The sequence below is a fragment of the Rhinolophus sinicus genome, linkage group LG02, assembly GCF_036562045.2.
Source record: "Rhinolophus sinicus isolate RSC01 linkage group LG02, ASM3656204v1, whole genome shotgun sequence".
Classification (NCBI taxonomy): domain Eukaryota; kingdom Metazoa; phylum Chordata; class Mammalia; order Chiroptera; family Rhinolophidae; genus Rhinolophus; species Rhinolophus sinicus.
The window spans coordinates 62,047,239-62,073,930 of record NC_133752.1 but is presented as its reverse complement, the minus strand read 5'-3'; the positions used below and the strand labels follow the sequence as shown (position 1 = coordinate 62,073,930).

Below are 26,692 nucleotides of genomic sequence, written 5' to 3'. Positions count from 1 at the left end.
CAGCTTCTCTCAAACCCCAGTCAGGAAAAAGTGTTTTTTTACTGATGAACTGACAGATTTTCTGCCAGGAAATGAAAACTGTGTAAGTAAAAGCTTATACTTTTCTATTCAATAGCTTTAGCATTGATGATAGTCAGATTTTCTTGATATAAGTTTCCCCTGTCTGCATATACTTTGCTTATATTTGTATTATTCTCATATTGATTTTCTCATAATACATGTGATTTTTTTTTTGTAATAAAACATGATTCCTTCCTTGAAAGATAGTAAGCACGAATAAAAATCATAATACTAAGTACACTTAGATAAAAGTAATCTCTAGCATAATTGGTGCAACCAAGAGCTTCGGCATTATATATACCTGGTTCCTATTTGTGTGTTTTTTGTGTGACCCAATGCAAGTTACCTAATTTCTCCCAAATCCAATCTCCCACCCATAAACTGGAATAACAATGTACATTTTACTGGGTTGTTGTAAGAATTAAAGGAGATTATGTGGTAATAGTCTTCATAAGCAGTTATTATTACCCCACCCATCTAGAGAAATATTCAATTCAAAGAAGTCTTAGCTCAGTAGAATACAATATCAACTCACTTATATTTCTGATATATTTGTCATAATTTTTAGAGTAAATAAAAATATGCTCAAGAGGAACAGTTACTTATATATACTAACCAGATACTGGTTAGAATTAAACACAATAACCAGAGAGTAACCAAACTATACTTAAAAGACACTCATCATTACATTTTAAAATTTCTCCTTCATAAATCAATTTTAATGCTATTTTATTCACAGTGTTGATGGCATCCATTTTCCTGCTACTTTCCCTTCAATATTAAGAATTCCAACCAAGTTATAAATCTAAGGTTCTTCATAGAGTGACAGTCTAAATAATCCAGGAAATCTAGAACAAATGAAAGGGTAAACCCATCCTCCCCCAAGAAATTTGAACCATAAAAAAACAGATGTTTTATATTAATTGTTTTTCTAGAGGTAAAATTAAGTCATGCTTAATGCAGAAAACTTTATTTTATGGTGGCCGATAGGGGCTAAGTCGTATGAATTCTGAGAATTTATCTTAAGGAAGAAGGCAGAAAGCAGTAGTCGATTAAATCATGGATAGTGACCACGGAATAGCTGTGAATTATTTTCAAGTGGTTCCCAAATCTCAGACTTTCTTCTCATCGATACTTTTGGTAAATCTAAAATAAAGTCTTTTATGGCCAAATTTCTTGGTATTAACTTATTTGGGTTGGCAATCATACAATCTTTGAGTTGGTAACTTCATAGTTTAGAAGAGACTCTATGATACCAGGAGCCTAAACTTTATTAGTTATGAATTTATGAAAATGCCTATACTGGGCTCCACCAGCAAAATGAGGTGAGGCTGGGTGTGGTTAAAAGTGGTCTGTTTAAAGAAACACAGAGGTTACTTAATAACATCACTCCTTAAACATAAACTTATAATAAACATAAGACTCTAGAATATAACATACTTCAGTATAGCATACTTGGGGTTGGCTTTCATTGAGTCTACAGACAGGCAAAGCTTTCTTCATATTGGTACATTTGGTAAATGTAAAAAAAAATTATACTGCTAGTTTTTTTGGCATTAACTTGCTTTGGTTGGCAAATTATACTATCTCCATTAGCAGAAAATTCTCAGTTCAGAGGAGAATTTTTTCTCTGATTAACCTTTATTTACTTTTTACAGCAATTTCTATTATGATCAAATATCAGAAATACGCAAATAAGGAAAAACCCAACTCCAGCCCAGTGTAATATGTTGCACATGGAGTAAAAATTGATACACAATTTTGGGGAAATTGGGAAAAAGTCTTACCTACCGTGTTTCCCGGAAAATAAGACCTAGCCAGACAATAAGCTCTAATGCATCTTTTGGAGCAAAAATTAATATAAGACCCAGCATTATAGTATATTATTATTATTATTATATTATATTATTACATTATATTATAATGACCTGGTCATGTATTATAGTAAAATAAGACCGGGTCTTGTTTTAATTTTTGCTCAAAAGGCGCATTAGAGATGATTGTCCGACTAGGTCTTATTTTTGGGGAAACATGGTAGCATAGAGACAGACCCAGGCATAAAGATAGAATTACCTAGGTGAAGGAAGGAGCTGTATGTTTCCCACTGAGCACCAGGAATCCAAGTACACTGAGAGCTGGTCTCCCTCACAGGAGCCTGCAGTGCAGGACAGAAGTGGAAGTGGCAGGAGAGGGGGTCCAGAAGCAAACCACTGAGAGCTTTGTACTCAGGCTTAAGGAGTTTAGATTTTATCCTTAGAAAACTGGAGAGCCATTGAAGGGTGTGTAACCAGGGAGTAAACAAGGGTTGCTTTGGCAATTGAACTGAACTCAAGTGCTTCTCTTCTGGCATTTCCACTCATCATAATATTAGACAGTACTCACTGACTAAGGCAGAAAATTAGACCTTGCTAAATGTCAGAGTGCCAAACCACAGTAATTTTTTCCAGCACATATAGTATTTAAAACTTATATAATGCTATGTACCAGAATTTTAAAAACACTATATTGATGTGAATTCAATTCATATTTACAATACTTAACCATATTAATATTCCTATTTTACAGAAAAGAGAGCATAGCCTCAAGGAGGTTTTCTACCTTGAACGAGGTCACACAGCTCTAAGTGACTCAGCCAAGGTCCAGAGCCTGTGCTCTCACCACTCTGTGGTACTGTCTCCTGAAGTGGAGCACTGGTTCTGTGGTCCTAAGACTTAGACTTTGAAAGTGCTTCTCTTTGATTATTGTAGCCCTGTAGTACAAGCCAAAGTCAGGAAGTGTGATACCTCCATTATTGTTCTTTTTTCTTAAGATTGCTTTGGCTATTTGGGGTCTTTTGTGGTTCCAAACAAATCTGATGATTTTTTGTTCTATTTCTTTTAAAAATGCCATTGGGATTTTGATGGGGATTGCATTAAATCTGTATATTGCTTTAGGTAATATGGCCATTTTAACTATGTTGATTCTTCCAATGAGTACAGAATTGTACACCTGAAATCTATGTAATTTTACTAACAATTGTCACCCCAATAAACTTAAAAAATAAATTAAAAAAAAAAAGAAAGTGCTTCTCATTTTTTTAATAGATCAAACTTTCTTGTTTCAGTTCCTTTGTTTATAACAATGATTTGTCTAAACTATACTACAGGATGTTTTAATGATATTCTCATAGAATGATGAAGGTTAGTTCATTTTGTAAACTACAGAGTCCTTTAAAAATATAAACTACATAAAAGTGATTATAAAATATTAAATATAACCCTATACAAAGAGATAAAAAGTAGCCAAAGGGTTGGCTTGGGTAGGAGAACAGGTGAATACATTTTCTGCTGAAACTTTCAGTCCCCTACTTGTAACAAAAAATAGTACTGCCTAAAAAATATAATATCACAAGTAAAAACTATATTTTCAAAGTTGCCCTCTATTACCAATAGAGCAAGGGTACTGATCAGCAATAGAGAGCACTTTTGCAGGGAGAGTTTCTTATGGGCTTTTGAGTATATTAAACTAGGTCTAACATGTAGCCTGGGCTGGGAATTGAGAACTGGGTTGCTCATATACTAAAGTAACAGAATGAATGAAGAATGGATGAATGAATGAATGAATGAATGAATGAATGAATAAATAAATAAATAAATAAATAAATAAATAAATAATACATGCCCATAAATGGAAAAAAAGCAATGTGTGGGAAGAGATCTTACCTTGTACTAGTGGGGTTCAGGGAAGTGAAAAGGGTAGATGTCAACATGGGGTCTATAACAGCCCCATGACAAGCAGTTTATCAATTATTTAGTGAGAGGGGGAAAAATGGAGTTAGGAGTGATCATGAGAACAAATACCCCCAGGACTCTATATAAATTTTTGTATGCTCTTTTATTATATTTCAGTGTATGCTCTTATATATTATATTTCAGTCACCTGCTTCTCCCAGTGTAGAAGAGTTGATGAGAGCATACTAGAGTCAGACTGCCTGGGTTTGAATGCAGATTTCAATCACTTTCAGATTTGTAACTGTGGACAAGTTATTTCCTGCCTCACTTTCTTCACGTGTAAAATAGGAATAATACTAATAATTTCTATTACCATTTCCTAGGCTTCTCTTGTGAAAAATAAACCAAGACCTATATACTACTTAGGACAATGGCACATTGCATGTTCAATAATGAGTGTCAGCTATAATTATTGTATACAGGTATGTAAACTATTTAGCACGCAAACACACATACATTTCATAAGCAGATCTAAATACAGTATGCTCTGTACTGCCTTATACCTGTTTATGTTTACCTATGTAAAGGAAAAAAAACCCTCACAGAATTATATTAAAAACTTTCCGAAAATGTAAAATCCAATTATATGTCCAAGTAATATTTCAAATTATGAATAAAGCTGAACACATCAGAAAATTGCATATTTCAGACTAAAATGTGGTGTCAAATTATAGTGCCAGATATCTGTTTCAGGAAACTTCTAAGGATATAATTGTCCCAACTATCCACTTTCAGCATCATTTTATAGGTCATTTTAATCTCTCTCTCTCTCTCTCTCTCTCTCTCTCTCTCTCACACACACACACACACACACACACACACACACACACACATACACATACAGAGGGTGCCAAAAAATATATACATATTTTAAGAAAGGAAAACTGCATTAAAATTGTAATATTCAATATATACTGATAACAAAAGATGAATACAAGTCACATTTGACTTCTGCAATTACAAGAGGTGCTCAAAGTGGTTACCATCAGCGTCTAGACACTTCTGATTACAACGAAATACTGCTTGAGCAAGGCTAACCAAAGTGTCCATTGTATACATTTTTCATTTTTTTGACACCCTGGGTATGTGTGCATTATATATATATGTATATGTGTATATATGCACACATATATATATATAATATACACATATATGTATATATATGTATATATAATGCATATTATGCTATATATACTATATATATATATATATATATATATATATATATATGCATACTATGCTAAGACTAAATATTTTAAGAGATCTCTTGATATATTTTGTGGCTAATAAGTAACATCTGACCTCTACCTGTGGAAAAATGAGGTAAAATCCAACATTTACAACCCATGTTCCTTATACTGCTGGCTTTCCACTTTATTTCCTAATCAAATCTTAGTGTCCAATATATTTAAATAAGCAGCAGAAAATTAGGACATCATCATGTGATTGATTTTTATTTTGGATAGCTCTGAAAAATTTGCATATGCAATTATTTTGTTAGATTGTTCTTTTGTCCCCGATTCCCTTTAATCATCCAACACAAGGGAGATGATGAACTGATTGTGAAATGTTATCCCAAATATCCCATATTTAGTGGTTGGGGAAACATAGGGATTAACATTTGTTGTGTACCTGCTTTGCTCTAGGAATTTTACTAAGCAATATACGAGTACATAAATTTTTGTTTTATTTTTACAACAACCCTATGAGTGTGCGTTAACATTTCATTTTAACTACGTGGAATCTGCAGTGATGGTTCAAGACCATACCGCTCATATATGGCAGCGGTCATTTCATGGTCTTTACATCTCCCCATTTGCACCACCCAGAAAGAGACACAATTATTGTGAAGTTAATTAAAATTAATCTACAGGGCACTCAATGACATGGGCCATTTCCATGCTACTGAGGCACTAGCAAAGTGTTTACTAAGTCCTTTCCTGTTACATTTGCAGAAGTAAGATATATTTATATTGTTTCTTAAGAAAGTTTCCTCACATAACATAAGCTGAAGTCCACAAAACTGTTGTACCCAGTGCTTTTATATATCCTATTCTTACCCAGCAAGTGAGGTATTTGCATACATGAGCTATGCAGAGCTTTAATCAGCTACATTTCCACAACTTACATTTGTATAGTGCTCTACCACTTAGAAGACAGTTTTATTTGGTTTGTCCTCCACAACAATTATATAAAGCAGAAAGTACCAAGCTACAAATAAGTGAAGTGAGGTTAAGAAAAAATAACTAAATGCATGTCCACAAAGCTTAGAGTTAGTAAATGATGGAGATTAACCTCCCCCCACAAAACAAACAAAGAGAAGACTAGCTTGTTTTTTACTTTCAAAGCCAGGGTATTTTTTTCCGTGTTTATTTTTTTCTGTGATTACATATTATTAAATCCTTTCCTTACTTGGTTTTACAAACTTCAATAAAATAACAGTGACTCCAACTCTGCAAGATTAAATCTGTTGTTCCCCACTTCCAATGAAATGAAATATGATGGTTTGAAATTAGACATGGTTAAAATGTCCCAGACACAGCAGTTTCTAAATATTTTCTACTTTTGTCAGAAGGCTTATTGTACCCCCTTGTACCTAGGGAGACTTTCTACTGCCTCACTGTACTGCCTAGAGTGAAACTCAAAAGGAGAAGAGAGTCCATTGTTATCTTCCACAAGACCCAGCTGCCTGTCTCACCTGTCCAGCTACCACCCAAGGCCAGAACTCTGGGTGAAAGTTAGAATTTGGCTCACAGACAAAGCTCCAGCTGTGGACTGCCTGGCTGAACTGGTGCCAGCAGGATCTATCTACCTGCTGAGTTTGTGTTTCCACAGCAGACATTAACAAGCATCCTGGAACAGGAAGGGACAGCCAGTGCAAAGTAAATAAGTGAGCTATCTTATAAAAAATATAAAACTAACAGAGACGCCTTTAAACTCTTGTACTTCTGATTTATGAATTAAGTAAAAAATGTGTGCCTTAGTTTGACACAAGCTACTCTTTACCTTTAGAGACTAGGTCCCATGATTTATTTAACAGAAGACTATTATTGTCTTATCACCCCATTTGAAATCACAATTTCCTTGGGGGTGTTGGAACATAACAGTTCTTGGCTCTGATCCTTTTACCTTGTTTTGACTTCATAGGAATGGAGTGTCTGAAAGGGGAGGTGGGAGGAAGGAGGAACGGAGAGAGAAAGGAAGCAAGAGCATGTGTCCTCTTTGTGAAAAATTCATCGATTTGTATACTTTTGATTTCTGCACTTTGCTATAAGTTACACTTCTATAAAAATGTATTAAATCAAAATATGCATATTTAAAAAAAAAGAAAGGAAGGAAGAGAAGGAGGGAGAGACTGAGGAAAGGAGGGGAAGAAAGGGAAGAGAGATGTGGGTGTGAAATTATTATAAGAGAAAAAAGACACTACCCATCTCAGAGTAAAAGAACAGATTGTATTTTCTCTAAATCTTCCAATACTTAGCCCGAAACATGTTTCCAAGTAGGAACATTTTCTCACAAAGCATATGCAAACTATTTCAACCCTCAGGTTTTGGCTCTTTGATTTTTTTCTTTTTTTTTCTTACCGGAATCATTTACTTAACAGAGTTACCAGCTCAGTTAAGTTAGAACCAAACACATGTGATAGATGTAGAAAACAGCCTGGACAATAGTCCAACCACTAAAATAGAATTAGGCTCATCACAGATACTTTAATCCCAATTATTTAATCTGTGGGGTGTCTTAATGCCACAAGTATTTGGCATGACTCAATAAAACAGTACAGTTTACAGAGAAACAGAAGAAGAATAAAACCTAAATCAAGGAAATAAAATGAATTAAGACATCTTACTTCATTTTATTTCATTAGGCTGGTATTTATTAATATACCTTTAGAGTAACAGTGAAACAAATATAAAATTGGATTTTGAGATTATAATGCTAAGCGAAATAAGTCAGACAGAAAAAGTCGAGAACCATATGATTTCACTGATATATGGTATATAAAACTGAAAACAACAAAAGAACAAGACAAACAAATGAAGAAACAAAAACTCACAGATACAGACAATAGTTTAGTGGTACCATAGGGTAAGACGGCAAGGGAGTGGTAGATGAGTGTAAAGGGGATCAAATACATGGTGATGGAAAGAGAACTGACTCTAGGTAGTGAACACATAATGTGACAAATAGATAATGTATCACAGAACTGTACACCTGAAATCTATGTAACTTTACTAACAATTGTCACTCAATAAGCTTTAATTTAAAAAAAAAAATTAAAGTGTGCCCACGTGTGTGTGTCTTTTTAAATAATATAAAAAATGAAATCCAACCATTTTTATTAATATCAAGTTCATATCGATGCCATCTTAACATCCCTCCCGACTCTTCCTTCCAGCCTCACCATGACCTTCCCACACACCCCAAAATGTGTCCATGTGCACATACACCAACATCTGGCCAAGTTAATGCACTCTGCTTCATCCATGTACCACAATTAAAGTTCTAAACACTGAGTTACCTGGAAATACAAAGGAAAGAATGCACAACCTATGGTCAAATTTGATCAACAACGTTTTATATATTCTTCATTAATTTAAGAAATAATTTAAATGGTATTGACAAAGTAATACATAAACTGATGAGAGACTAAAGGCTGTGGAACCTATTGGAAAAGAAGAGCTAGAAGAAAGCTTAATTATGACCAGAAGTTACTAGGTTTTCCTTAAGTGGGAACCATTGGAAATAGTACTCTAAAGCAAAGCTCACACATATTAGAGGATCTGCAGGCAATTTTTAAATAATAGAAATGACTCCTTGTGGTTAATTTAAATCACTAAAGATAAAAAGTTATTTAAAAGTTATACTAACATTAAATGACAGTTAATAAAGTTCATCATGCTAACCACATTGTTTTCAAAAACTCCAAGTGGTACACCTACTAAATTAGTTTCATTTTATGACTTTGCAATGCCTGGGATTCTCATTAGACATTCTCATTAGATGAAAATTTTAAGATTTTAGAAAACGAAAAAAGAGCAAGACCATAAATTATGAGACATTTCACCAGACACAATTCAAATTCTTATGTACCTTATAGTACTTGTTCTTTTTATTCACTTATCTTTTGCCTTATACTAATAGATTACATGGGGCAGATGAAATTAAGGTGGTAATGAAAGAAGCTAAAAGGTAATTTAAAAATCTCAATTTCTCATGAAAGTCATTGATTAGAATTATATTTAAATCATTCAATTAAGTGTTATCTACTGTTATTGTAATGTAAAATTTAAATTGAAATGACCTCTTGATTTTATGGGATCATAATAAATGCAATGAATGAATTCAATACTATATGTGAAATCTATAGTCAGAAGAAAAAAGTAAATTCCAATCAAATTTTAATACTCAAGAATACCTGTATCACTATCTATTTGTAACTTGACTTATAAGTAGCTGTTTCATACTATAATTAATAGTATCAGTGATCCTACCAGTACTTTGTTGAAAAGTTAATTAAGACACCTTACATATGTTTTAAATGTATTATCAAAAATGAGCTGTTGTACAAGTTTGGATTTAAAAATCTGAAACATTTTTTTTTTTTTTTTTTTGTTCAGAAGAAAAGTTTTGTCATGTTCAAACATTTTAACTCTGAATAAACAAAATGTCTGGAAAGTCAGAAGCTAAATAGGGAAAAGTAAATATATAATAAAAGAGAGAACCCTATGTTCTGATGCTAATTGTTTTGGAAGTTCAAACCTAAATTCTTTAAAATTAATCATTTACATTTTGATTTAAACATTTTCAATGGAACCAATAATTCAGACAAGTTTTCACAGTGAACAACTACCAAATCTTCCAGTTTTCTAATAGCTATCTAATTCTTTGAAAATTGTTATGAATAGATCAGAGATTCTCCTGTTATTAATCTGTTTCTTGTGTCAATACATCTCACTGAATAAACCCATTTTGTTTATTACTTTAAAGATACATACTATTAAACTTTTTGTAAAATAATGTGAAAATTTTAATCTGTTTACAACATCTTTAGAACTCATTTTATTTGTTAGCCACTCTTTTTTATAAATTAAAGTTTATTGGGGTGACATTGTTAGCTACTCTTATATACACGCATAGAAATGTAAGTGTATCAATTGATCTGGGATAGAATACATGATAATTATTTTAATGTCAATTAAAAGCACCATCAGCTGTGTTTATGTATAAAACCGACTAGGATAAATAAGTCTTTTGAAGAAAGCACTACCTTACCAACTGATCTTATAAATTTTGATAAAATAACTAAATATGTATTTATCCAGTAAAGCATACCAGTAGAAGCTATTCTTCTCTATAGATAAATGCATATTCACCAAATAGAACAGCAAGAATCATTCTGAGTCCCTAAGGCAACAATTTACATTTTTAGCTATCATATTGTTTTTATAGTTAAAATTCACTCTTTCTAAAAGAAAAAAAGGACAAATATTTCAATGAATTTTTAGTGATTCATAAGCAAGCCTGGATAATCAAATTTTAATTTTCAAGTTTTATGAATACAATTGTAAAACTATTTTAAGATTGCTAAAAGTGCCATATTCATCTTTGAATAATTAGGTAACTCTGCTAACTTAAATTCAAACTGTTAGTAAAATGGAATATACCTGCTAATTTAAATTGACAAAAAACCAAAATATAAAGTGTTACTAACACTTTTTACAGTAGCTATTTCTTTTAGATATTAACAGCATATTTTTCCTTTTAAAAAAAATACTAATTTAGATTTATAAAAGGAAAAACAGCTGTAGTTAGTTAATATACCCTATTTCCCCGAAAATAAGACCTAGCTGGACAATCAGCTCTAATGCATCTTTTGGAGCAAAAATTAATGTAAGACCCAGTATTATATTATATTATATATTATATATTATATATTATATATTATGTATTACATATTATGTATTACATATTATGTATTATATAAGATTTGATCTTATAGTAAAATAAGACCGGATCTTATATTAATTTTTACTCCAAAAGGCGCATTAGAGCTGATGGTCCAGCTAGGTCTTATTTTCGGGGAAACACTGTAATCATGCATATTATACTCTATTTTTACAGTCAAAGGTAAAAATGAAAGAGAAATGAATTAGTCATTCAAGCAAATACATAAAAAAGCACTCCAAACAAAGGAGGTTGAAGTGATCAAGTCAATCATCAAAAATGTAGTGATAATAACTAGACCATAGCTATTTTTTCAACAGTAGTTATATTGCATAATGTCTAGTATTTAATTAAATAGTTTGGGGATGTTTGTCTATAAATAGCTATATCATCTCATTTTGATATCTTATGTAGAAATACTTCAAGTGGTCACATTTTGTAGAGCAGAATATTAATGATATAAATAATGGTAAGTAATACATTTCTAAGTATAAAAAATGAACTCTTTTCCTATATCAACTGAAATAAAGAATTACACTAGCATTACTAATGGCAATATTACAACAAGAATATTTTCAATCAAAGGTGAAGTTTCTATGGTAAATGCAGGAATTGTCCACCCTCTTTTCTGTCTTATATAAGGAAATGAAATCCTCCTACCTATCACCCTGACACCCAGGAAAATATGTCAAAAAAAAAAAAAAAAAAAAACTTAAAATAGCAAGACCCTATCCTCTGCCCTGCTCTTTCATGGTTTATAAAGCCAAAAGCCAAACCCTTCATGGTTCCTTCTACTTCCAACAATCTATGATATAAATAGGGGTAATGGCTCCCTTTTTTCTTCAGTAGCATCCTGGTGAGGGAATGATTTTACTATCCCTTTTCTGGGGGGAGGGAGATCCTGCGACTCTATTTAAAAGGAAATGAATTACAACAGGATCACAAGGCCACACAACAATGCCATTTAGTTTTACAAATCTATTATGTTGTCCAATCTGTTTTATGGGCCGGATCCTGTGATAAACCAAGAAAAACCCCCAAACAAATGTTCTTCCTTGTCTTTCTTTCCATTGAAAACATCTACAAATTTATGATTGTTTTTCAAACAATTTAGCCCCACATTTTTCCCCTTATGGGTTTTTTTTGTTTTGTTTTGTTTTTTCCTCGCAGAGCCCCTCCATCCCACTTTCTCAAATATACAAAACATTCAGAGACAAGAAACTGGACTTTTCAAATACAAACTGCTGACAACTGTCAGAAGCACTTTACTGGGACATTACTGACTATAGCTTCAAAGAATTAAGCTTGATTCACCACTGGTGAATCATTTTCAATGCAGAGCTGTTCAACAGTAATTGGCCAAGAATCCCTGCTGTGAAAAGCACTTGTCAAATAATGCTTGTTTACAAATATATCTCCAGACTGCAAAAAGTGGCAGTTACTGAATACTTTCAGGGCCACCTCCAGTCTTCCTAACAGTGGACATGCTCCCTTTACTTATTAAATCTATTAAAATTTTGACTTGTTGATACATTTGTCCTGCTTGATCAGTCTTAGAATAGTTTCTTGCTAAATACACCTCTGAATTATTTTACAATAAAAACGTTTTGTGCATTATATTGTAGTTCAAAGGTTTCTTCCATATGTAATCATATCAATCCAATATTCTAGATATGTTTTACTTTTTCTGTTCAATTCTGCTTATTTGTATCTAACAAAGTTAAATTTTAAATTTGACTGGAACACTAATTATGAATATAAATTCATATTTATTTCTATCTGCCTTGAATTTTTTCTCACATAATGGGAGTATTACTTTAAACACACACACACACACACACATATATATATATATATATATATATGCACACACACACAACTACCACTACCATCTGGGAAATCACTAAGCTTCTATAGGTTGCAGAAAGCAAAGCATATGCAAGCAAGTTATTAATGGATTCAGTGCATTCATCAAATCTTTCTGTCCCTGATCTTCCAAAGTTCCTTCCAAAATAAACAAAAATGAACTTTAAAACTCCAATCTGAATCTTCAAATAAATAAATAAATAGACTGACTGCTGTTATAAATATCTTAATATATTCTTGTAGTTCTAATTACAACACTACCATAGAGAAACAAAAAGAACATAAATTTTAGGAAAATACAGAAATAAAGGTCTGGGATGATATTAACAGAAAGATGGAAAACTGTGTTGAGGAGAGATGGGATGAATGATGTGAAGTCGTATATATTAAGATTTTATTTCTAATGACACAAAATAGTGACACATTACAAAATGTGCTCTAAACAGCAGACATTTTTATTTTTATTTTTAGTGTCTTCAGAGGAGTTGGTGGTAAAGTAGCATTCATTTTGGGTTAGACCGTGCAATCTCCATCTCACTGTAGCCCAAGTTTTGCTGTGTGTTCCACTAGCTGAAATAAGGACAATACAACCCCTGGGTGTTTAAGTTTATAAAATCCCCCAGTCTATCTGCCACAAGCTCCACTAACACCTTAGGAGACCGGCTATTTCCTTGCTTCCTTCCATTTCCTTCTGCTGCTGCTTCCTCTCCACGCAGTCTTGGCCCATGTTCCCATTCAGTACAGCCCTCCCTGAGACTTCATTTCTCTCCAGTCTCTAACCAAGAGTTACTACTCCCTTTCATCACTACGTACCTTCTTTACCCCATCACACCTGGGGTGGGAGAGAAGTATAACGAGAGCCTGAGAGAATGACTGTTACTCTTTAAATCCAAACCAGGATGTCCCTGTCAGTGGAATAAAACAGTTAATAAAAGGACTCCTAACCCTGTCACAATCTGGACTTCTAACATAATGAATCTAACATGAGATATTAATGAAAGGACCACGACTACAGATAACACTTTTTCAACTTTATGGGGAAGAAAAAAATGCAGATTGCTTGGATTAAACACGGGAAATTGCAGATAGATGACAGATAGGTGAATAGATAGATAAAACTGCATATAATTCTTAAATCAGATTTAAAAAATAAATTTAAGAATTAAGGAGAGAAGTTCATGGATTGGGGTAGGGTGGGGAGTCGCGATCTGCTCTGCTTTCACAAGGTTGCTAGGAAGCTGGCAGCCCTCCGAAACCAGCTCAGCGCCTTCTCCTACAGCCAAGACAAAACCGGTGCGAGTCACGAGGACACACACGACTCCGCCGCTGCTGCTTCATCTTCCCAGTCCAGAGTCCCCTGCCCCAGGAGTGGAAGAAATTTTTTAAGATTCTCTGCCTCACTCGTGGTATCCAGAGCCCCAAAGCAAAACGCTAGCCTTCCAGCGAGGGGGTATGGTTTACAGATGTTTCCGTGGAGATGAGCGCGTCTATAGCTCTGATTGGGATGTGAGATGCTGCCCCACACCCTAGAGGAAAGAGCCCTGGAGCTGAGACCCGAGCACAGAGAGCAATCCGGGTGTGTGAGAGGAGCGAGCTTGGCCGGAGCAGCCCAGAAGGCCAAGGGCTGCGCGCTGGGAGGTGGCAGGCCGAGGGGAGGAGGGCCGCTGGTCCCTCTCGCTCCCAGCCCTACTCTTCCTGTGGCAGGTGGGGACCGTCTTCTGGGTCCAGACAGTTGGGAGGAGAGTTGGGACTTCGAGATCCAGTGCCGAGCTGCAGCGGGACTTTTCCATCTCAGAAACACCGAGGGACAAGCCCCGGGGGGTCCAGCAGCAACTTCCTGGCAGTGACACTCCGCCACCCTCCTCTGCTTCACCCTGCATCTCACCTCTCCGCCTTCTTCCACTTTCGCCTCAGTGTGATTATGAGTCCCCCCCAAAGTAAAAGGCATCCTACAGTGTGGAACGCCTACAGTGTTTCCCTGGAGAAGGACTCCCTGGAGAAAGAACAGCTCTTGCGACCCACCCCAGAATAGCAGCTGGCGATGCTCTAAATAACAGCTCCCAGAAGGCACTTTCCCTCAAAATAAAAGCATCCAGCCACCCCCGCAACGTTTCCCATCACCGGCCTCAAATAACGGTCTCTAAAAGCCCCACCACTGTTCCTGAGATCCTTGTCGCTGCACTTCAAACTGTTCCCACTCCCTCAAGCCCGAAATGTCACTTCCCGCCGCGCTTCTAGTGAGCCCCTGCCTCACCCAACCTCCTAGCGCGGGTCTCAAACCCTCTTTCAACCTGGCTTCCAACTTCCCAGCCCCTAAACAGCCTCTGTGCACAGGCAGGTTCTTCGCCCAGCACTGCGCAGCTCATAGCAAACAATACAGCCACAGAAAGCAGAGAGAGCGAAAGGCAAGCGAAAGCCGAAGACAAATGTTAATTCGAGATGAGGAGTGAGATCTAGTCCGCGGCAGCAGTGCCCAGCGCGCCCCGACCCGCACTTCCAGGCCCCGACTCGACCGTCCGCCCCGGGTCGCCGCGGTGACCTCCCCATCGCTCTACCTTCGTTGCTCGGGCTGGCCAGGAGGGTCCGGAGAGCGGCGCACAGGAGAAGGCACGTCCAGAGGGGAGCCCTGCGAGGTGCTGAGTAGCAGCCGGCCAGAGACGCAGGGGTGCTGGGGGGGTCGTCGCCGCCGCCGCTCGGGGGCCGCCTGCGTCCCGCACCCCGGGGCCCTGAGCCCCGCATCTTCTCCTACCCGCCTCCGCCTCTGCTGTCCCGAGCAGCACAGTCCACGGCTCCGGCCTCGCGGAGGGGGCGACGGAGGCTCACGGCTCCTCCTCGTTCCCCGTGGGGTCTTCGCCTTCTGGCACGCGGCTCCTGCAAATGCGGACGCCACGGATCCTCGACCCGCTGAAGTTTGCTTCCTGTTCCTCTCTCTCCAGTGAGGTTAAATGAAACACTAGTTATGGTTGGTAGTGCGGTTTTGGACTCGACTCAAGGGTGTCGAGAAGGTCCCGTATCTTGTTCCTTTGCCTCGTAAGACTTTTAAGGATTGAGGTCTTTTCAATGCCACTGGGGGTAAAAATAAAGGCTCCTTCTCAGTCTTCAGGGCTGAAGGAGAAGAAGGTAAGGAAGACAAGTCATCTTAGGTCAAGAAGAAATCCTCAATAAAAAGAGGAGGGGGGAAAAGATAAAACTGGGTAGCTAAGGATAACGGAAGAGGAGTTGAGAAAATATATGGTGGGGAAACTACGAAAGAGGCGAGCAAAGGAAAAGATCCAGAGAGTTCAAAGAGGCTGGCAGAAGGAAATAGCTGCGGGCTGAGCGCTGACGCGGGGAGGTACTGACGGCGGCGAGCCGGCAGGAGCGCGGAGGCCGGCGGCGCGGTGCTGCTGCGGTTCCCTCTGCCCTGGGAGGAGGCGGTGTGTGCGCGGCTGCGAAAGCCAGGTGGGAACTGCACCTCCACGGCGCGCTCCCGCTGTGTCTGGAGCTCCGTCGTCTCCTCTTCCTCCCGGCTCTGCACCTCCCCACCCCCCTCCTCCTCCTCCTTCTCCCAGCTCCCCCTCCCTCTGCTGCTCGCCGCCTCGCGGGTGAGGATCTACTGTGTGTGAGTTGCTTGGACGAAGTCACACACCCACGGAGGGAAGTAATCTGGAGGCTGCCGTGGTGAGTGTTGCCTAGCGGTCTCCGGGAAAGGCGCGTCTCCCTCCTGGGTTAATTAGGACGAAGAAGCCTCCTGACGACTCCAGCGAGGACCCGGGCTCCTGGGAGGCGGAAGGGAAATCAGCCCTAGCTCAGTCAGCAACCCCTGGAGAAGCGGGTCCCTTGCTTTGGCATATTGCCTGCTGCCCATCACAGGCTCCTGGCATCAACAGCCTTGTCGTCACATAGCCGCGCATTCACAGGCTCTGCTGGTCCGTGGCTAGTTTCTTAAACACCCATATCGCTCAGTGCTGCTGACCCTTTCTATTCCTTCAATTCTTTGGCGGCTGGAATGGGATAGTCAACCTTATCTTCAGAAATAAATTGTAGCATTTCTAAATATAGAAACGGTGGCTATGATTGAGATTTCAGGGAGTCAAACAATTTGGCTTATTGAGATTTGTGGTGTGCCAGGTATTTTAAGAATGTGATAACTTAATTCATTAATTTCATTGATAGAATATTTCAGTATTTTAGAAGTTCTGTGATATGTAGATAGATGCTATTCATTCCATTGAAATTGGCACTGGTCAAATAATTTTACGGCTTTTAATAATTAACCATTTTAATTTATTCTGTTCTACTGCATTGCGAGACTTACACGTAACTAAGAAAAAAAACGGTTTAAAACAATGAATTTTCTATGTTTCACCTCTATATGTTTTCTCTTGTTTTAATATTTTTCTTCAATTTTCTATTCATTCTTTCAGAAAGATACCTCTGAAGGGCATCTTTAGTATACTGGCATAACAAAAAAAGACTGCAAAGAAAGCATTTACAAAAAAGCGTGATTTTAGAAGAAAGCTATCTTGTTTAATTTGGCATATATTATAGTAGTAACTACTGTAAAGATTAGACTTGCATTCACTCCTAATAAGGGTGAGTCTGCTCACATGCTTTGACATCTAGAGTCCTGTTTGTCTTCACAGTAAATTTCTTATCATCTTTAGCTCACGACATTCGTTTTTTGTTTGAATATTTACAATAAATATGAAAAAATAAAGCAGGAGAGATGCAATTTTGTATAGAGGTGGGAGCTCGTCTTGGATTTTTTTTCCTGAAATGTTTTGTCACCAGAAATCTAGAAGCTGCTGCTTTCTATTATAATGTACTTCAAATGCATGAAGCAAATTTAAAGGAATAATAGTGCATCAGTCTTTCAGTTTGGCAAAAAGCTTCACAGTGAGATGCAAAGTTAAAATTTATATTTCGATTTGAAGACCATTCAAAATGTAAGCTCCTCCCCCAAAATTTATACTTGAGCTATTTAACAATATCTACACAGAATATCAAGTAAGTTATCTAAAGCCTAGGAATACGTGATAATGCTAATATGAGACACAAGCAGTTTAATAGGGCTTTGAGCTAGTTGCTTTATTTCTATATGCCTCAGTATCCTCATCAGTAAAGTGAGAGATTTGGAGATCTTCAAGCTCTCTTCTCTTCCATATCCTTTGTATTTCTGTTACTACCCCTTTCATCTATCTTTAGTTAATTACTGTTGACTACTGAATTACCAAATTTCTTCAGCATAGCATTTAGTGTTTTCTACCACAAAGGCCTTAAACAAAGTTTCTATTTTATTTTACAGCAAAATTTTAAATTTTAGTGTCCCCTAAATTGTCTTGTACCTCCCTGCTTTTACATCTGTCACTCCATTCTACAGAAGTTCTACCCCAAAAATATTTAACACCCCCTCATCTCTCACACACACACACACACACACACACGCACACACACACACCCTCATCTAAATCCTACCCATTGTCCCAAGGAGAGTCAGGCATTCAATACTGATCTTTGCTTTTTTCAAAAAGAAGTGATTTGGTTGTCTTTAAGTATCCATAGCTTATGATTTACGTCAATCAACACAATTGGCAATATTTTCTGAAAGAAAAACTGGAACAAATTATCTAACAATTACATGTCTATGAATAAAGAGACAGAATTTAAACTAGGAATGTCAAAGAAAACCTGGGACACCACTTTATGGTGGGTAATTCTGTGATCTCCTACCCAAGATAGCTAATTCATTAAGTAACTAAGAAAACAGAATGCAAAATCCTTTGTATTCTTCACCTTAAATAGCAGCCATCTTTCTTATTATTACTTAACAATATTTACTAAATAACTTTAAAAGAATGAACATTTGTAAAATGAAGCCTCACTGACAGCAATAAAAGTCATTTTTTTGTTCTAATGAGGGTTAATCAGAGAAGATAATGAGGATGGTTTGGCTTTGGCCTCCGTTCAAAGGAGATATTACATTTGGCCATGTGTTGATTTCTTGGCATGTAAATACTTTTAGCATACTAACATTGGACCATGGCATTGCATGAAAAGGAGACTTTTTTTTTCCTTTCCTTCACTCATACTTTCTGCTTTGCACAAGAAAAGGCTACCACATCAGTACTGATTTGGATGTCCTGTTGTTTGCATTTCTCATTGTTGGGATAACTGCTGTGACCTCAAAACATGAAAGTCATTGGTGTCTCCCTAGAGCTCTGCGTGTATCTGGCTTTTGTGAAGAAAAGATATTCAGAAGACACCTTGAAAGTTTACTACCCTATAGAAGGTGTTATAGTTAAGTTCAATGTATTAATAAACCTGAATATATCTTGACTACATTCAGAGTAGAACAAAAACAATCATAATAAGCAGACATGCTAGTATTTACTGAAGTTTTGCTATGTGTGAAACACTATGGGATGTTTTACATTCATTATTTTACTTAATGCTGACACTTCAACTGTAATGTTAATGCAATTATTAGCCCCATATTAATGATGAGAAGACTGAGGCAATGAGGTTAGATGACCTGAGTAGTCCCACTAATGGTAAAACATGGGAATTTAAACCCATGGCACTGACTGCATTTGAGAACATTGTAATATAACTGAAGTTAAGAATAAATTGATAACCAGTTGTTCAGAAAAAGAAAAAGAGGACAACCCCCCAAATTCTGCATTAACAGAATAGTTAATAGATATAAATATTCCAATTTTCAGGTTCATATAAATCCAAAAGCAATTAACCAAATAATAAAGTGTAGGTCAGATAAATGAATAGGAGAAAACAAGAAATGAAGGATTGTAACTATGCATTACTTGGAAGAAAAGACTGCCTCGTTTACACAAAAACAGTCACACAATTTATCTGTGTAGAATGGAGACAATGGACCAAATCAAAAAAACTTAAAAAAAAAAAGAAAAAAGAAAAGAAAACTAACAAGATTGAGGTGTGTGGAGAGATAATACTAGCACAAACATAAGGCACGAAGCTCATGTAAACCATGGTAGAAAACATAAGTAACAATCTTTACAAAACTAATCTAAATACAACTCTATGAACCAAAACATATTTTTCCTAAAAAGTAATGTTAGCAATTTTTTACATATCTATTTAAAATGTTATTGTCACTTAGTTACATTCTTTCCTTGGGAAAAAATAACAAACAAAAGCAAAAACAAAAATTAACCCCCTGGTAGAGTTCAGATAAGAAAGTATAAGACACACTAATGAAAATGTAAGATACTTTAATGAAAGTTAATTTTTCAGGTCCACGTGCTGAAGAGGATAGATATATGGTGATGTTAATTATTTTGACCCCAAAGGTAAAGACTGACTAAAATATATTTAAGCAATCAATAGCTCTCAAATTCACAACCAAGATAATCCAGACATATTCATTGTTTTATATTTTGCATTTTAATTTAATTACATAGAAAAAATTTTAATTTTTGTTTATTGTTATTTTGTTTTTTAAGAATTTTTCTGAAATCTGTGAATCCCTTCTCTTTATCAATGACCTCCATTTTACCTATTAATGTTAAATTGAGTTTTATTTAAATTTAATTGATTATATAAAATTGGGGGTTTCATTTAAAAACAATGAATTAAAAGCATTTTAATAATGAAGCTTTAAATGTATAATTTCGTTACTTAACAATACATTAAAGTATAACTCATCAGAAACTTTACTTATTAAACATGTTTATATCGTAATCAGCACTCATTTTTTTTTCTTTTCTATAAATATGGAGAACAAAATAAAATCCTCTATTCTCCATGAGTATTAAGAGAGAGTTTTGTAGCAAGGAACAAAAAACGAGATATTCACATCAATTACATAAGCCAAAGAACCTCAGATTTTCATTGATGCTGGTGGTGGTTGGTTTATTCTCTAGTCAGTTCAATATCAATGTGTTAGGATTGCCAACACTACAGCACAGGAGGAGGCCAAAGCTGCTGGTATTAATGAGGAGCCACACTGACCTGCCAGGAAGTTTTTTGGCTGTTGTTTGCCTCCAGCATCTTGGACAACTAGAGTCTCATAAAGATGTGAACACTGAAATAATGCAGACTCTCAGGGCTGAAGAAGTAGGAAAAGTGTGGGTAGAAGGGTCACAAGACTGAAGTGATACACAGTGAGTATGACTCATTTCACTTAAAATTCTACTGATTCTAACCCATCTTCTGGAATCCAGAAGTAATTGCTGATAGGTGAAAAATAAGCTGTAATATTTTTCATATTCAGAAGATTTTTATTAAACTCAATGTATGTACTGACTTAAAATTCTATTATAAATAATCCACTCATGTATGAACATTTTATAATGTAACTAGCTACAGTTTGCTAGAGGGAAAGCTGATAAATTTGTGAAATAGTATAAAAAAGTATACATACGCAAGCAGGCTCTTGACACCATTGCTAATTGTCCATGAACAGGCTACTAGGCAAACGGTAGCAATGAGGTGTTCATGTACTCTCATACTCTGTTGGTGGAAAGGAAATCTAGAACATCTTTTGTAGGCTGGTTTCACAATATCATCAAGTGCCATTAAAATGTGGATAGTTTTACATCCTGTAATTACACTTTTTAAAATTTAAGCAAATTAAAATGGACTAAAAGATTAAACATAGTGGTGGTTTCAATGAATACAAATCAGAAATACTTGAATGTTCAATAAGAACTGTTAAACACATCTGTATAATAAAATACCATGGAACCATTTAAATGCTTAGACTATATGTACATAAAAAGATAGTTCTAAAATATTACATTATAAAAGCATGGTGTAAAGCAAATTTTTTTTTTAACTTGGAAATCTATGTGCTATTAATGACATTCGTATATGACTGGTGGGATAATTTGGAATTATTTTTCTATCTTTCATCGTTTTATTTTCTACAATTAGCATTTATAACTTGTATAACAATTGAGAAATAGAAGTAAAACATATTTCGGAAGGAAATACACACCCACTCATACACACACAACCACGCAACAAGAAAAAAAAATTAGAGAGGAGAAAGGGAGGCACAGAAGAGAGTTGAAAGATGGATATAATGAGTAACCTTATATTACCATAAATTAATAAAATAATTTCAATTAGCCCCGCCTTATTATAAAAACAGCTAACGGTAATTATTTCTTTGACTTGATCACTTTTTGGCATGTCCTATGACTGGTAGTTGAAAATGGATTTAACTGTTAGTACCTATTGCCTCTGAGAAAGAACATGACTCAACAAAGGGCCTATGCATGAACATAAATCACAAATCAAAACCATTTTTGGAATTCACCAAAAATTTTTGTTAGGCCTGAATTTGTTTGTTAAATGGAGATTAAGAAAAATCTGAAAATGGGTGTGTCATTCATAGACATTTATTTTAAATATAAAACTTTTTCCTTCCAGAAAACAAAAAATCTAGGTAAAATATATCTTCCTTTTCTGTACCTTTATAAATTATATTCCCAATATTATTGTATCCTAAAATCAGATTCCGTTCTATGTTTATAAAGAATAATAAAAAAAAAGTCCAAAAATGCAGAATGGAAATGACCGCATTGGTATTTAAAAATAAAACACTTTAAGCTCTTGCTTGTGGGCATGTGCATGAAGACTTTCTGCAGACTTACACAGTGGAATAGTGTAAGGACAACAGCTTTTGTAGGCCTCCCAATGGGAGGTGAATAGAAGTGAACATTAGTACACTCAAAATATGACAGGGTCCCAAAATGCAAACTTTTACATTGCATTTTCTCTTAAGGTTTTGCTTATCAAATTATTTTACTATGAGTGAGTTTTTGCATACATTTAATTATAAAATAATTATAGATTCACAGGACATTGCAAAGAAATGCACAAATATGTTCCGAGTATTCCCTCCTAAATCCCTAAATCTTCCCCAAAGTTAACATATTTATAACACAAAGTCAAAACCAAGAAATTGACATTGGTACAATTTATAGAGCTTTTTCACATTTCAACAGTTATAAATGCACTCATTTGTGTGTATGTGTGTGTGTGTGTGTTTATGAGTTTGTATGTCTGTGTGCATGTCTATGCCATTTTTTTACCTGTGTCTATAGCTTTGTGTAACCTCCAGGAAACTCAAGATACTCATCACTAAAATATTCCCTCATGCTACCTCTTTATAGCCACATGTATCCCTCCACCCCCAGCCTCTGAAAATCACTAATAAATTATCCCCTTATGTTGTTATACTATTTCACAGTGTTACATAAATGGAATTATGTAGTATGTACTAGTTTGAAATTAGCTTTTTTCATTTAGCATAGTTTCCTTGAGGTTCTTCCAAATTGCTAGTATATCAATAGCTGATTCCCTTTTATTGCTGGCTAGTATTCCATGGTATGGATATTGTTTAACAATTCACCCATTGAATGACAGTGGGTACTTTCCACCTTGTGGCTATCACAAACAAAGCTGCTATGAACATTTTGGTATCAGTTCCTGGATGAAATTAAATTTCATATTTTTGGAGTAAATGCCCAAGAATGCCATTGTTGGGCCATATGTTATGTCAATTTTCATCATTAATTTTTAATATATGGTTTATAGCCATGCCCATTACACCTCCAACTTATCCAATATAAACAGAATGACTCAGATCCAATTGTATAAATTTCTTTAAAAAGAAAATATTAGGACACAAAAACATTGATCATGTACATAAAACAGCAAGTGAAATAGCCAACGAAATATTAAATAACTAATAAATTCAGAAAATCAAATGAATATCTTGATATATAAATCCTATAACATATTTCTATATTTAAAGTTTAAGTATCTTAATAGTAAATAACTAATTATCTTAATGAAATAATAGTCACAGAGACTTTTTACTTCTTTGATTTACCCAAAATATACTTGTATTCTCGAATCTCATTCTCTCTCTTTAAAAAACTGTTTTAGACTCTTAACACATATTAAAGTACCTGAATGCGTAACTCATATCATTTCATTCCAAACTGACATTTCAAAAGATGAGTTCAAATACGTTTGCAGAGATATTTTTCAGTTCATTCAAGCTGAGCAGTACTTCTTACCTTTTGAAATGTCAGGTGGCTGGCCTGAGGAAAATGGGAACAGATCTCTTTTTAAACATCATCATACATGTGGGTATAGGATTATGCCTTGGTTTCTCTGGGCACACTGTGGGAAAACTGTCATTTATTAGTCATGCTAATAAATATCATACTAAAGTCATATTAGTCATACTAAAATTGTCATACTATGTGGAAGTTTTTTCTTTTCCAGGAAAAAGAAAAGAAAAAACACTTAGGTAAAAATCAGCCATCTTAATTAATTTGTATTGGGAGTTTTACTTGAAGTTCTTTTTCATTTCTTTCTTTTTGGATTTTCTAATGACCTTAAGTGGGTTAAAACTTTCATTATTATTCAGTGATATAGTACTATAAAAATCCAAAAACTCCATGATGTAGACCAAATATTTTAATATAATTTTTTGAAACCTACATTTGACATTAAAAATATTTTTTTAAATTGCGAAGAACCACATAAAGTATTCATCTACTTTTAACCCCACATGAATATTTTCTTAAAATCATTAAAAATACTGATGAGCTTTTGCATTGCAAAAAGTAGAGTGAACACATGCAACCACTTTAGATTGCCTAGGAAACTACTAAAATTACTAATAAAAGGACTTTAAAACATACACACAATGTCATAAGGAGCAAGAGAACAGAAAAGCAGAAAACAAAAAATGTTTTGGAGGATAAACTGAAAATGGGTGAGTAATAAATAATTTAAGAAGTCCAAGAAAATTGAATCCTAAATCAATAGGTGCAAAAACTAATTAGTAACCTGACTTTTATGAGTGCCAAGAAAACTCTTAAATGTATAGCATTAGATACCTCTGATAGTGGAATAATGGAATAAAAACATGAGTTTTGTTTGAAACTGTGTTTTAAAAAGAATTGGATTCCCACCTCCTGTCCCCCAATGTATGTAGTTAGATGCATTGCCCCTTCTTTGCCCAACTCAAACCTGGAGTTTTATTCTCTGAAAGAAGTTAAACAGAATGCCTCTATCCTAGTTTATTTTAAGCAGAATGAAAATAAGAATAGTTTCCTGAATATTATATGTTATATTAGTTGTCTATCGCTGTGAAATAAATTACCCCAACACTCAGTTACTTGAAACAACATTAATCACCTTACAGTTTCTGTAGGTCTGGGAACTGGGCACAGCTTAGCAGGATTCATTGTCTCTAAGAGGCCAAGTTGTTGGATGGAGCTGTAGTCATTTCAGTGCTTAACTGGCAAAGGATTTACTTCTAAGTTCAGTCACTTTTTTGTTGGCAGGATTCTGTTCCTTGCAAGCTCTTAATCAGTGGCTATCCTCAGTTCCTTGCTATGTGAGTCACTTCAACATTACATTTTGCTTCATCAAAGTGGGCAAGTTGACAAGGTGAAAGAGTGTGTAAGCTACACAAGAGTTATAAACTTTTACAACCGAATTTCCAAAATTGTATTCTATCACTTTTGCCTATTTATTAAAAACAAGTCACTAGGTCAACCCACACTCATGAGGAGGGGATTACACAGGATATGAATATCAGAAACTGTGGTCACTGGGGGACATATAGGGAAGTGTGCCCACCACACATGACTTTTTGTATGGAACTACAGAACTGCCAACTTTCCTTGCTCACTCAGCTTAGAATCCATGAAAGAGGAATAAGACATAAATATGGAACAGTATAAAAAAAGATTTTGAAAGTTAAATATATATGATTGAAATGAAAATTTCAATAAAAGTGTTGGTTATACAGTGAAGAAAATTAAGCAAGTAGTAAAAACTTGGGATATAGGAGAGTGAATATAAGAAATTCAGAGAACTTGTCAGAAGGTCAAACATGCAAAATAATAATTCCAGACGGAAAGAAAAGAGAGTAAAAGAAATAAAATCATCGAAGAAATAATTACAGTAAAACATCTGAACATGAGGGACATGAGTTTGCCTATCAAAAGACCATACCTCATACCAAGTGATCAAATGGATAAAATGATAAATGGATAAAATGATAAATGGATAAATGGATAAAATGGATAAATGGATAAAAATAGACTAATTCAAAGACACACTGACATGAAATTTTCGAGGAATAATGAAAAAGAGGAGAGTAAATTAGCTTCTAGAGAAATAAAAAAGTTTTATAAAAAATACACACAGAAAAAGTTTCATAAAAAATACACACAGAAAGAGTCAGGCATCAAAATCACTTTAAGGGTGTGAATAGCAAAACTTGATAATAGAAAACAATGGAGGAGTGTCTTCAAAATTGAATAGAAAAAATATTTCCGACTTGAATTTCACATCCAGTTGAATTACCAATATGTATGAGGCCTGAATAAATACATATGCCTTGGTACTTCACATTCAACCTTTCTTAAGAAGGTACTGGATGGGTGCTTTACTGAAATAAACCAAGAAATAATTACAGAAAATATGTCTCCAGCATGGAGATAAAGGAGATGGAGTTCTTAGAATATAGTCAAGGATGATCTCAAGATGAGATCAGGCATGGAAGCCAAACAGTCCAGATTGGAGAGATCAGAAAGTTGATGGAAAGATTTATTCGAGAAGATAAAATTGATACAATTTCTGATGCATATTAATGCAAGGCAAACAGTCATATAATTAGCAAATAATTTGGGATTATTTTAGTGATAGGTAGGAAAAAAAAGACAGTTATTCAGGGAAAACAAAGTTTTAAGGAAAAGACAAATAAATAATATACCTCTTGAATGATTCATTAATAGTACTCACACAGTAATAACAAAGCAAATGGTGAAAGTAGATTTAATAAAATTTTTGGTAAACAGAAGTGATAGGAAGCTGTGATGGAATGGTTATAGAAGGGAATGATGAAAGAGAACCATTATATATTTATAATTACAAAATTAATAGGTAATGTATATGAGGTCAGACAATTAAGTTCACGAACTCATCCTAGAAAAGGTGCTACATATCTCATTGCTGAATATCAGTACAGTCACCTTCAAAGTACTCCC

The 26,692-nt window shown here is 35.2% G+C and overlaps 1 protein-coding gene across 13 annotated transcripts in view; it reads right to left on the bottom strand.

Moving 5' to 3' along the window:
* Positions 1-16,144, bottom strand: part of EPHA5 (EPH receptor A5) — a 338,986-nt gene extending 322,842 nt beyond the window's left edge. For 9 of the 13 annotated variants that reach the window (XM_019748162.2, XM_019748163.2, XM_019748165.2 and 6 more), the window contains exon 1: positions 15,200-15,523. In XM_019748162.2, coding sequence (XP_019603721.1) covers positions 15,200-15,383 — 184 coding nt within the window. In that variant the 5' untranslated portion in view covers positions 15,384-15,523. Of the gene's footprint in view, positions 1-15,199 lie in introns of all 13 variants that reach the window. The other 4 variants (XM_074324488.1, XM_019748170.2, XM_019748164.2 and 1 more) reach the window with 4 other exon arrangements.
* Positions 16,145-26,692: the final 10,548 nt, after the last annotated feature.